The sequence below is a fragment of the Sporothrix brasiliensis genome (genome assembly GCF_000820605.1).
Source record: "Sporothrix brasiliensis 5110 chromosome Unknown Cont18, whole genome shotgun sequence".
NCBI lineage: Eukaryota > Fungi > Ascomycota > Sordariomycetes > Ophiostomatales > Ophiostomataceae > Sporothrix > Sporothrix brasiliensis.
The window spans coordinates 2,586,759-2,599,621 of record NW_024467137.1 but is presented as its reverse complement, the minus strand read 5'-3'; the positions used below and the strand labels follow the sequence as shown (position 1 = coordinate 2,599,621).

General features: G+C 58.5%; 3 protein-coding genes and 1 non-coding gene across 4 annotated transcripts; 3 read left to right on the top strand and 1 right to left on the bottom strand.

The window, feature by feature from the left end:
* Nucleotides 1–597: 597 nt before the first annotated feature.
* SPBR_01625 (FAD binding protein domain containing protein) lies at nucleotides 598–2,189 on the bottom strand (the record flags this gene model as incomplete). Its single annotated transcript, XM_040759935.1, has 2 exons — nucleotides 598–1,332; nucleotides 1,365–2,189. The coding sequence occupies 2 exons, from the start codon at nucleotides 2,187–2,189 to the stop codon at nucleotides 598–600; spliced, it is 1,560 nt and encodes a 519-aa protein (XP_040619694.1).
* A 1,597-nt stretch (nucleotides 2,190–3,786) lies between these two features.
* SPBR_01554 (uncharacterized protein) lies at nucleotides 3,787–5,556 on the top strand (the record flags this gene model as incomplete). The annotated part of the gene is made up of 1 exon (XM_040759864.1): nucleotides 3,787–5,556. One exon carries the CDS (start codon nucleotides 3,787–3,789, stop codon nucleotides 5,554–5,556), a length of 1,770 nt encoding a protein of 589 aa, XP_040619693.1.
* Nucleotides 5,557–6,879: 1,323 nt separating this feature from the next.
* Nucleotides 6,880–11,558, top strand: SPBR_01205 (ATP-dependent helicase STH1/SNF2; the record flags this gene model as incomplete). Its single annotated transcript, XM_040759516.1, has 3 exons — nucleotides 6,880–6,975; nucleotides 7,038–11,234; nucleotides 11,304–11,558. The coding sequence occupies 3 exons, from the start codon at nucleotides 6,880–6,882 to the stop codon at nucleotides 11,556–11,558; spliced, it is 4,548 nt and encodes a 1,515-aa protein (XP_040619692.1).
* A 738-nt stretch (nucleotides 11,559–12,296) lies between these two features.
* SPBR_09520 lies at nucleotides 12,297–12,390 on the top strand. Its single transcript has one exon. It is a non-coding gene; the product is annotated as a tRNA-Val (tRNA).
* The last annotated feature ends 473 nt before the right edge of the window (nucleotides 12,391–12,863 follow it).

Genomic DNA, 12,863 nt, shown 5'->3' with positions numbered 1-12,863 from the left:
CTTGGTCACTGGCCATGGCCAAGTGGTCGAGTCGGTTCGACTGCACGCCCTTCTTAGAAGGGCGTCTGTTCGAGCCCCCGTTGGCGGTTTCATTCCTTGGTCGGCAGGCCCTGGGGTGGCCGTGCAAAAACCTCTGCCGGGGTTTTTCATAGCCTGACAGCTTAATAGCGCGTCTATTAAGCTGGGAAGGTGAACTTTTTGCCCCCTTCGCTCTTTCCTGTTTGTTCTGCCCCCTTTTCTTTTCGTACTTGTTTTTTTCCTTCCCTATTTTTTCTTTTTTTTTTTTTTTTTTTTTTTTTTTTTTTTTTTTTTTTTTTTTTTTTTTTTTTTTTTTTGGCACGCATAAACAAGATAGCATGTCACTGAAACATAACAGTATAGTTTTGTGAGAGACATTCCTCGTTGAGATATTCTATTTGTATAATTGCTTTTGTACAGGGTCATTCACGTTCAATGCACCGAGATCAAAGGACCAAAACAGAAGCCCACAAAGAGACCAAAACATCGAGCGTCAATATCACGACCACAACAAAACCACGACTACACAAAAACCACACGACACACGACACACCACTCTCCCCGACATCAACCCGCCCCCTACAGATTCGACCGCACACTCGACGATGCCATGGCACGTGGAGCGGCCGCACGCCCTGCCTGACGACCAAAGACAGTGCCCGATGTCAGGCCCGAGCCACCTGGGTAGTTTCCATAGAAGAGGCCGCCCAGCATCTCGCCTGCACAGAAGAGACCTGGTACCTCCCGATTCCCGGCTGCGACAACGGCCGCTGTTTGCGGGTTGACAGCGAGACCGCCAAACGTGAACGTGACGCCGCAGGCAACCTTGACGGCCACAAACGGGCCCTTGTCGATGGGCAGGGCCCAGTTGGACTTGGGCAGCGCCAGGCCGCCGCGGCTGGACTGCGTCGATACGCCGTCACGCACGGCCGGGTCCCACCTGACGCGGGGATGCGCGGCCTGGAAGGCGTTGGTGGCGGCGTTGTAGTCGTGCATGGTCTCGAGGAACTTGGCGGGCGAGTGCAGGCCCTCTTCTCGGGCGAGCTTGTCAGCCAGCTCCTCGAGCGTGTCGGCCCGGATCTTGCGCACGATGCTGTCGCGGTACTCTTCGTCGCGCAGCCAGGGCGTGCCGCGCGCGTCCCACACTTGGAAGGACTGGCCGTCGGGCTGGCCCATGATGGCGCGGCCAAACTTGGCATAGGTGTAGTTGCGCAGGTCCACGCCCTCGTCGACAAAGCGCTCGCCCTGCGTGTTGACCACGACGCCCAGCGGGTAGCCCGACTTGGTGAACTCGTGGAGACGGCCCGGTCGCCGCTGTTGGCAGGCGCATGGGCGTCCCACGCCACCGAGTGGCAGCCGGACCAGTGCCCGGCCTGCTTGGCCCCGACGTCGCGCATGGCAAATTCGAGACCGTCGCCGGTGTTGTACGGCGTGCCGCGCACGAGCGCCAGGTCCCACCCGGGGCCCAGATACTGCGCACGCATGCGTGGATTGGCCTCGAAACCGCCGGCCGTAAGAATGACGGCCTTGGCAGAGATGCTGCTGGTGCTATGGGCGGACGAGATGTCCGTCGACGCAGCCACGACGCCGATGACTGTCCCCTCGGCATCCGTGACGAGCTGCTTGGCCATGGTCGAGAAGAATGTGGCGACGCCCGCCCGCTTGGCGGCCCGCCGGAGGTCCTCCATCAGGCCCTTGCCGCCGTCCTGCGTCTTGAGCGCCATACCGCCCCAGAACTTGTACCGCCCAACCACTTTGTACGCCTGCCGGTTGAACGACAGCTGGAACCGCACGCCGTGCTTGTGCAGCCACTTGACCGCATCGTTGGAGTCGCCCACCAGCGTGCTGCCCAGGTGTGGGTCCGACCGACCGGCCGTCACACGCAGCAGGTCACTCGTAAAGTCTTGCGGCGTGTACGGCTCGAGGTCGATGATTTTCGACGTGGCCGCGTCGACGTTGTTGACAAGCGGCAGCAGATCGGCCAGCCCCGCGTGTACTGTGCGAAACGCGCCCGCCGTGAAATACGTATTACCGCCCGCCCACTCTTCAGGGCACTTGTCGATCAGCACCACGTTTCGAGCACCGTTTTCACGAGCCGAAAGCGCCGCCGAGAAGCCTGCGTTGCCGCCGCCGACAACGAGCACATCACATTCGGACGGGAGGGACGACATTGTGAGGGAGAGGCGAGACGACGATGGTGGAAGACGGCCGGTGGCGAGAAACGGTTGAAAGTCGGAGACGCCAGTGTCAGCAAGGTTCAGACTGACCACTGTTCGTTGGAGTCGGTTGGGGTAGAGGAAGAGAGCAGATCGTCGGTTTTGATTGCTACGTTGTGAAAAGGGCTTGTGACCAAAACCGCAGTCACTCACGTTGCCCTACCCCCATCTATACAAGCAGAACGACTATTTATTTACCGGTCTAATTTGGCCGGATCGCCGGTTATGCCTCTTCGTCGCGGCCAAGGGCCGTGGCTGGGACCGTTTCCGGCTCAGCCCTCGATATCGGAGCGTATAAGTGGGCGCGGAGGAATTATGGCCGTCAAAGCGGGCCTCTTGGGACTTTTCTGTGTCAGCAAGCGCACGGAGAGTAAGACGCCGCAAGAGGGAAACGCTTGGAAGCGTCGGTTGCGGTCTATTGCATCGTATGACGCGCCCCGGCTTTACTTTCCCCGCTCGCAAAGCATCCTCACAATGCAGATACACGCAGACCAAGCTTGGTCTTTCTACCTTTGTGAGCCGTCGAGAATGCAGTCTGGATAGGGCGTTTTGCGTTTTGGTGACTATAAGAGCCCTCACGTGGCCAAAATGACCATTGTCTGGTGATGCCACGCGGGTGTTTTCCTAGGCCAAAATATCCGGATGGCAATCTTTTGTTGGGAAAATCTCGTATTTCTCAAGCATCCCTTGTCCGTTCACTGTATTGCACTTGAATCAGAGTGTCGTTGAGGGAAGATATCGGTTCTATCCAGCCTTGCTTCTTCGGCATGTGACCCGGAGTTTGCTGCAAAACCAGGTCGCCTCTACGCTCCCGGCGGTCCGGCGATAACACCAAAGTTAGCACTGTAAGTCAACAAAAGCATCCTCAACACCAACCACATCACCATCCGCCAAAGTGACTTGGCAAACAACGGACGGACGACTGCGGACGACGACAGAGAGTCTTGTTTATCTTCTTGCTCCCAATTGTCGTTCTTCAAGCGGAGATGGGGGAAGGACGCCATCGCATATATAACAGCTCTCCGGTGCCCATGGCATGCAATTGGTGAGAAACCATTCGCAAGAGGAATGGTCTTGTAAGACACTGGGACTTGTGGTTGCGAGTGAATCGTCACGAAGGATCACCTGTTCGTTGTTGCATATATTGTCTTATTAGTAGTCGTGTTTCCCTCCAATTTGATTGACCGATTCTATTCATCTTTGCGTGCAATGTGTGGCAAAGGTGTAAGTGGCAACCGAGGCGACACCATCGAATAAAAGTTGAGTCGCATCGCCATTGTCTCTAGCTTTGACAGCTTTTGATGGTAGTAGGTGAAATGAGATTGCGATGTCAGCTTAAGAGCTGGATTATGTTTTGTGTGTGCTTTTCTCATTGTTTGCTTGGAAGAGTCTGTTGACGTTCTTGCCTCGCGAACGTTCAGGGTCTTGTTGATGACTAATCACCCTGCTAGCTCCATATTGCGAAGCTTCAGAAACGGCAACTACAACCGCCGCAGCTTCCGTCCAGGCTTCTGTCCCGGCGACAACATGAATTTCACGCCCAACAACGACAATGAGCGACAACGAGGGCTACGACAGCGACGACCAAGGGCCAGGCGACGCCCTGCTGCAGTCGTTTCTGCCAGCGGCATTTGGCAAAAAGACGCAGGAGGCCGACATTGATGCACAGATTGAGCGCAGCCGACGGCCAGAATGGAGGGCATCGGCGAGCGCCAACGACAAGGGGGCAAAAAAGGACGACGATAACGACGACAACAAAAGCGACAGCGATAGTGACAGTGACAGCGACGGCGACGACGGCGACGACCTGGACCGGTATCCGCTCTCGCACGAGCTGGTGTTCAAGACGCACGAAAAGGCCGTGACCAGCGTGTCGCTCGACCCCAACGGCGCGCGCATGGCCACGGGCTCGCGCGACTGCAATGTCAAGCTGTACGACTTTGCATCCATGACGCCGACGACGCTTCGAGCTTTCAAGAGCGTGGACCCGTGGCAGCAGGGCGCCAGCAAGCTGTCGGCCACCACGGAGTCGCACCCGGTCAACCACGTGGCCTTCCACCCGCACGCCGCTAGCGTCATGTTGTGCATCACGGCGCACCCGCAGGCCAAGATTCTGTCGCGCGACGGCGAGGTGCTGACTGAGTTTGTCAAGGGCGACATGTACCTGCGCGACATGCACAACACCAAGGGCCACGTGGGCGAGGTGGCGACGGGCGCGTGGCACCCGACGGACCGCGAGACGTGCGTGACGGCCGGCGCCGACAGCACGCTGCGCATCTGGGACGTCAACAACAAGCGCAGCCAGCGCGACGTTATCGTGTTCAAGTCGCGCGCAGCCGGGTCGGCGGGACGCTCGCGCATGACGGCCGTCGCGTGGGGCGCGCCCGCGCACGGCGGGGGCAGCGACACGGTGCTTGTGGCGGCCGCGCTCGACGGCTCGCTCGTGCTGTACAGCGGCAACAACGGGCCCTACTCGCGGCCGACTGCGGAGGTGCGCGACGCGCACGCACCCAACACGTGGACGGGCGGCATCGACGTCAGCGCCGACGGCCGCATGGTGGTGACGCGGGGCGGCGACGGCGTCATCAAGCTGTGGGACACGCGCAAGTTCAAGCAGCCGCTGGTGACGGCGGCCCACGCGTCAACCGACGCCGCGGACCGCTTCCCAATGGCCAACATCCGGTACGGACCCAACTCGACGAGCATTCTGGTCGGCTCGCCCGACGGCAGCCTGCACGTCCTCAACCCGGGCAACCTGCGGCCCGAGGTCGTCACGCCGGTCACGCCGGGCAGCCCGCTGATCGCAGTCGAGTGGCACGCCAAGCTCAACCAGGTGGTGACGGGCTCGGCAAACGGCGAGACGCACGTGCTGTTTGACCCGGTGCGGTCGCAGCGTGGCGCCGCCGACGTGGTGCGCCGCGCGCCCAAGAAGCGCCACGTCGACGACGATCCGTCCTTTACCATGGACCAGAACATTGGCATCACAAACGACAACATTGTGGTGCCGGGTGCCCAGCAGATGGCCAGCCGGCGGCGCAAGGGCGTCACGAACACGGGCAGGTCGCTCGACCCGCGGCGGCCGACGATGCCGCAGCAGACGCCGTTTGCACACAACGGCCCCGACGACAAGAGCATCGAGAAGAACATTCCGCTGAGCCGCATGCTGCACGAAGACCCGCGCGAGGAGCTGCTCAAGTACGCCGAGGCGGCCAAGAAGGACCCGGTTTTCACGGCTGCATACAGCGTCAATGCGCCTGTGACGGAGTATGCCGAGCTGAGCGACGAAGAGGATGCTCCGGACAAGAAGCGCACAAAGAGGTAGTTGGGGGGAAGGGGGGGGTACGATGGGAAGAACCACATAATACGGGCTCTCAATTGGGACCTAACCGACACCAACTGTACAATACAATAGAAACTACGATACCCATGAACACCAGATATGAAAGGACGAACCATAGAATACGTGTGCGCTAGAGGAGCGATCCGTCCGTCGATACTGTCGAAGCGTCTCGCGAATCGTAGACTCGTATAGAGCGATATGTACTTACAAAGTACTCGGTGGAGTAACTCTTTCTTGATCCCCACTTTTCTATCAACTCCCATTGGCCTCGCCTCTGTTTATCGCCTGCGCGTCGCGCTACGATTGGCGCCTCAGGCAGCAACGCGCCACGCCCTACCTGCCTCCTGCCTCCTGCGTTCTGAAATCTACCGCAGGCAGGCGCAGCCATCCCGCCCCAACCATCAATCCACCCACTCTCCCACACGAAATCTTGCCAGTCGTGGTCCTTTCACTTCCCACATCATCAACCGGCGAACAGCGCACGCATCGCAAAATCGCCAGACCCCCTCCGAATCCATCGAGTGCCATCGGAGGACACGCCGAGACATCGAAACACGCGATTTTTCTCGCGCGTCCTGCCTTTGACTCCGCTACACAGCACCCCCAAACCCGCCGCAACCGCTTTTGAGCCTCTTTTTTCCGTCTTTTCCTTTTGTCCCCTTTTTGCTTCAAATCCCCTTTACCCCTGTTTTCGCCCTTTCGCTCATTTGGCCCTTTCGCATTTTGGCGCTTGGCCAGCTTGCGAGCTTCCCCCCTCCCCATTATTCTGATTATTCTGACCTCCCCATTGTTGTCGTTTTTCATCCGCCTACGTCCCCCCAACGCCGATTTCCGTTGTCGGTGCCTTTTTGGCCCTTTTTGTGCCCCTTTTGACCCTCTTCGACAACACGACTCTGCTTCTTTTTCGGCCGTTTGCCAGCCTTACGACACGCTCCTTTTTCGTGTCGGCCCCCCTTTTGCTCTCGCGCCCCGTCCGTCCACACGACGCGACACCGTCTCGACAGCAATAGAAACGGCATCGACGCACATAACGACGCGATTCTCAACCCGCCGGGAATCGTCTGTCAATTGACGAGCGTCCATCCGTCATCACCGGTCATCGCCAGTCATCGCCGGCGACGATCCCCTGACGTTCGTTTTCGCCCGTTTTGACGCGACTGGGCCCGACTGCCACGTCCGCTATGCGCGATTCGTAAACTCGTGCCGTTCGACAAACTCATTCCACACCATCCATCACCGTAGCTCGTCCTCTTCGACCACGATCCGGAGGACACACGTTACAGCGACGCGCATCTTCTGCCCGCCATGGCTTCCGTCCAGGCTTCGGCAGCTGCCATGCCGCTGGCCAACACCGCACCGCCCAACGGCATCACGCCGCAGCAAGTGCAGGAGGTCTACAGCGTATGTCTATGTGATTGTGTTTCGCCACGTCTACGGCTCCCATGCTAACCTGGTTTCCACAGCGCTTCCGGCAAATGAAGGAGCAAGGCGTGCCCCAGACCGACCCCGACTTCATCAAGACACAGCAGTTCCTGCTCAACATCCAGCAACAACAGGCTTTCAAGCGCCAGATGCAGCACCAGCGCGACACACAGCAGGCCGCACAGCAAGCTGCCGCTGCTGCCGCCAACGGCGCCATCATGAACGGTGGCGGGGCGCCGCACCCCGGCCGCCAGGCTCCAGGCTTCCCTGGCACCCCGATGGGCCGGCCCATGCCGCCCAATGCTGCCGCGGGTGGTGCAGCACCCGCAACACCGGGCAGCGCTGGCAGTGGTGCACCAGCTGGTGCTGGTGCTGGTGCTGGTGCTGGTGCTGGTGCTGGTGCTGGTGCTGGCACGGTTGCGTCGCCCGTGACGGGCCACTTCTCGCAGCAGCAGCTGAGTCTGCTGCGGCATCAGATTCAGGCTTTCAAGCACCTTTCTCGAAACGCCGGCGTCCCTATGCAGACGCAGCAGGTCATCTTTAGCCAGCGCGCACGGCGGCAGAATGCGTCCGTGTCCGAAAAGCTGGCAGGCACGAAGACGCCCGCCACTCCGACCACGGCTGCTGCACATAAGGGTGCTGCCGCTGCTACTGGTGGTGGTGCGGACGCCGCAAAGGCCGACGCTGACGGCGCCGCGCCTGGCTCACAAGAGCTGACCGCCCCCGGCCGCAAGGTCAAGTCGTTCAAGACCGTCCAGTCGCCCTACGAGTCTGGTGCCGTCCGCAAGACCATCAGCTACTTCGACCACGGCCGCCGCATCAACCGCCCCGTCATCCCCGGCATCCTCCCCACCGGCATCGACTTTGACGCCCTGCGCACCGAGCGCGAGAAGATTGTCTTCAACCGCATGAGCGCCCGCTACGCCGAGCTCAAGTCGCTCCCCAGCAACATCAGCCACTGGGACACCGCCACCAACTCCCTCACCCCCGACGACACCATCAAGCGCAAGGCCTACATCGAGATGAAGTGCCTGGGTCTGTACTCCCTGCAACGCGCCCTGCGCGACAAGATCGGCCGCCAGATGATGCACTACGACAACCTCGCCATGACCACCAACCGCAGCAACTACCGCCGCATGAAGCGCCAGAACGTGCGCGAGGCCCGCATCACCGAGAAGCTCGAGAAGCAGCAGCGCGACGCCCGCGAGCACCGCGAGAAGAAGCGCCACTCCGACTTCTTGGCCGCCGTCACCAAGCACCGCGCCGAGCTGACCACAACGGCCAACCAGCAGCGCAACAAGATGCAGAAGCTCGGCCGCATCATGTACACCCAGCACTTCAACATCGAGAAGGAAGAGCAGAAGCGCATCGAGCGCAACGCCAAGCAGCGTCTGCAGGCCCTCAAGGCCAACGACGAAGAGGCCTACCTCAAGCTGCTCGACCAGGCCAAGGACACCCGCATTACCCATCTGCTGCGCCAGACCGACGGCTTCCTGCACCAGCTGGCCTCGTCCGTCAAGGCCCAGCAGCGCGACGCCGCCGAGCGCTACGGCGGCGACCCCAACCTCCGCCCCGACGAGCCCGAAAGCGACGACGACTCGGAGGACGACGACCGCGCCAAGAAGATCGACTACTACGCCGTCGCCCATCGCGTCCGCGAAGAGGTCACCGAGCAGGCCAACATGCTGGTCGGCGGCCGGCTCAAGGAGTACCAGGTCAAGGGTCTGCAGTGGATGATTTCTCTCTACAACAACAACCTCAACGGTATTCTGGCCGACGAAATGGGTCTCGGCAAGACCATTCAGACCATCAGCCTCATCTGCTACCTCATCGAGCGCAAGCACCAGCCCGGCCCTTACCTGGTGATCGTCCCGCTGAGTACCCTGACCAACTGGAACCTCGAGTTCGAGAAGTGGGCCCCGTCCATCGCCCGCATCGTGTACAAGGGCCCCCCGACCACGCGGAAAGCCCAGCAGGACAAGATCCGCCAGGGCCGCTTCCAGGTCCTGCTCACCACGTACGAGTACATCATCAAGGACCGCCCCCTGCTCAGCAAGATCAAGTGGTTCCACATGATTGTCGACGAAGGCCACCGCATGAAGAACAGCAACTCCAAGCTGAGCGCCACCATCTCGCAGTACTACCACACGCGCTTCCGTCTCATTCTGACCGGTACCCCGCTCCAAAACAACCTGGGTGAGCTGTGGGCCATGCTCAACTTTGTCCTGCCCAATATCTTCAAGTCGGCCACCACGTTCGACGACTGGTTCAACACGCCCTTTGCCAACACGGGCGGCCAGGACCGCATGGAGCTCAACGAAGAAGAGCAGATCCTCGTCATTCGTCGTTTGCACAAGGTGCTGCAGCCCTTCCTGCTGCGTCGTCTCAAGAAGGATGTCGAAAAGGACCTGCCCGACAAGACCGAAAAGGTCATCAAGTGCAAGTTCTCGGCCCTGCAGGCCCGCCTGTACAAGGAGATGCTGAACAACAACAAGCTCATTGTCGGCGACGGCAAGGGCGGCAAGACCAGCGCGCGTGGCCTCAGCAACATCATCATGCAGCTCCGCAAGCTGTGCAACCATCCCTTTGTGTTTGACGAGATTGAGACGGTCATGAACCCCCAGAGCATCAGCAACGACCTGCTCTGGCGGACGGCCGGCAAGTTTGAGCTGCTCGAGCGCATTCTGCCCAAGTACAAGGCCACGGGCCATCGCGTGCTCATGTTCTTCCAGATGACGGCCATCATGGACATTATGGAGGACTTCTTGCGCTACCGTGGCTTCCAATACCTTCGTCTCGACGGCACGACCAAGGCCGACGAGCGCTCGGATCTGCTGCGCGACTTCAACCGCCCCGACTCGCCTTACTTTATGTTCTTGCTGTCCACCCGTGCCGGTGGTCTCGGCCTGAACCTGCAGACGGCCGACACCGTCATCATCTACGATTCCGATTGGAATCCCCATCAGGATCTGCAGGCCCAGGACCGTGCGCATCGTATCGGACAGAAGAACGAAGTGCGCATTCTGCGTCTCATCACGTCGACGTCCGTCGAAGAGAAGATTCTGGAGCGTGCCCGCTACAAGCTCGACATGGACGGCAAGGTCATCCAGGCAGGTCGTTTCGACAACAAGTCGTCGGAGACGGATCGCGACGCCATGCTGCGGACGCTGCTTGAGTCGGCCGACCTGCAAGAGTCGGGTGACCAGGAGGAGATGGACGACGAGGAGCTCAACATGATCTTGGCCCGCAGCGAGAACGAGCTGGCTACCTTCCAGAAGATGGACGAGGAGCGCTTCCACGACCCCGTCTACGGCACAGCACCGGGCTGCCAGGCCGTGCCCCGCCTCATGGCCGAAAACGAACTGCCGGACATCTACCTGGCCGATCCCAATGCCGTCGAGGAGGAAGTCGAGGTTGTCTTGGGCCGTGGTGCGCGCGAGCGCACCAAGGTCAAGTACGACGACGGTCTGACGGAAGAGCAGTGGCTGATGGCCGTCGACGACGACGACGACTCGCCGGAGGCTGCCGCGGCGCGCAAGCAGGCACGCAAGGACAAGCGCGAGCAGAATCGCCTCAAGCGCCTCGCCAACGCAAACCCGCTGACGGGCTCGGTCGAGAACACGCCCGAGGGCAGCCGCGCCAGCTCCGAGGAACCCGAGCCAGAACCCGAGCCGGAGCCGGAGACGCCCGTCAAGAAGCGCGGCCGCAAGCCGAATGCGAAGAACGAGAAGCGCAAGGCCGACGACGAGGACGAGCCCGCACCGCCAGCCAAGAAGCGCCGTGGCCCCATTGGCAGACCCAAGGCTGTTGCGGCGGCAGACCGTGCTGTGTCGGGCGGCGCTGCCAGCCCCGCAGGGAGCCCCAAGGCGTCGATGACGCCGCAGCTGCGCGGTCGTCTGCAGGAGAACCTGCGCAAGTTGTACGACGGCCTGATGACGCTGGAGGTTGACGATCCGGAGCCCGAAGATCCTGAGGACAAGGACAAGGACGAAGACGACGAGCCGCTGAAGCGCATCATCATTGGCCCCTTTGTGAAGCTGCCGTCGAAGCGCGACTATGGCGACTACTATGTCATCATCCAGAAGCCCATCTGCATGAACCAGATCCACGCGCGCATCAAGAAGGGCGAGTACCACAAGCTCTCGGACATGCAAGCCGACATCAAGCTTCTGTGCAACAACTGCCGCACCTACAACGACGACGGTAGTCTGCTGTACGCCGACGCCAACACGATTGAGGTAGGTGTCCCTGTGTAGATATACCGTGTCCACATCCCCATCTGTTGAAATCGTATTCTAACTGTCTAGGAATTCTTCAATGCCAAGATCGCCGAGACGCTGGCAGCGCACCCCGAGCTGCAGGCGCTGGAGCCCGGCGGGGCGACCAAGGCCTCGTCCGAAGCGCCAACGACGACCAACAGCACGCCGGCGCCGGCAGCCACGCCGCTGCCCAAGATCAAGCTCGTGTCGAACGGCGTCTCCCTCAACAAGTCGGCCAACGGCAGCAGCAACGGTAACGGCGAAGCGACAAACGGCACCAGCACCAAGACCGAAGACGAGTAGTAATGCGACCGTCCACGGCCGCCGCTGTTTGACTCTTTTTGTCGTTCAATCACCACACAATTTCATATCAACGACGATCTCCTATACTCACCATCAAAAATCCACTCAAAAAAGCCTCTACAAACTCCCCGACTGTTTTCACCAAGCGGCGTATTTCTCTTAAAGATGTAATTTTCTGTATTCCAAAGACCGGGACGGTGTCAGGCTTTGCACGCGCGAGACGGACTGCTTTGTTGTTTTTTCTCTTATCTTTTTCTTTCTCTCTTCATTCTGTTGTATCGCTGCTTTCTCATAAAAGAGAATTTAGGGAATCGGGTCGCGAGAATGACCAGTTTGTGCATACTTTATTTTGTTTTCTCGTGAGACGATAAAATAAATGTTGAAGCTGCCTACTTCTTCCCTGGATAATGGCCGGAAAGGACGGTGTTTTTTATTCTCTGTTCAGAGGACTGGATTGCTATTTTATTGCTTCTTTTTGCGTGTTTCTTCCTGCTTCTCTACTTTGTATTACATCCATTATTTTTCGACTTGTGTTTTACAAAAATACTACCTTTTTAGCATTTCATATATGCGTGGACACTGTGTGTTGTAATATGGCAATCGTAAGGAGTTTTGTCTGCTGTACAATGTAATTGTCCATTTTTCGCTACTACTCCCATTTCTGTGCCGAATGACTCCTGGGCTGCGTGCGGCCTTTATTAGCACTAGTAGAGGTCGTAACCCACAACAAGAACGAACGGTTCCGTGGTCTAGTTGGTTACGACGTCTGCTTCACAGCAAAGCGATTCCTTGCAATCGCAGAAGGTCCTGGGTTCGAGCCCCAGCGGAATCATTCTTTTTTGCCTTTTTGTCAATCAGCCACCAATCCATCGAACATTCTCTTTGAACAATTTCTTTTTTGCTGATCTACTCCCTTCAATCTACTCCCTTCACTTCTCAAGTTGTTGGTCCATCAGTTTAAGATTGATTCTCCCTGCGGCAATTCTAAAATGCAGACATCTGTACGTGTTTGGATGGACAAGAAAAAGGATATAAATTAAATATCAAGACCTGCCGCGTGTCCTGAAAGAAGCCGTGAAAAAAACAGTAGCCAAACGCCAGAATGCACAATTGACATTAAGTGCTCTTTTTTCTATACTTGTATGCCCCGGTTTGTTTTTTATATCTCTAAGTTTCTGAAAACGATTGCGGCAAGAGAGCAAAAAGGGGGCAGAAAATAAAAACAAAACTTCAAGACGGAGCCAAAAATAATACAAAACATGGGGTAAAAGGACGTAAACGTAAGTGGTAAAAAAAGGTTGTCTG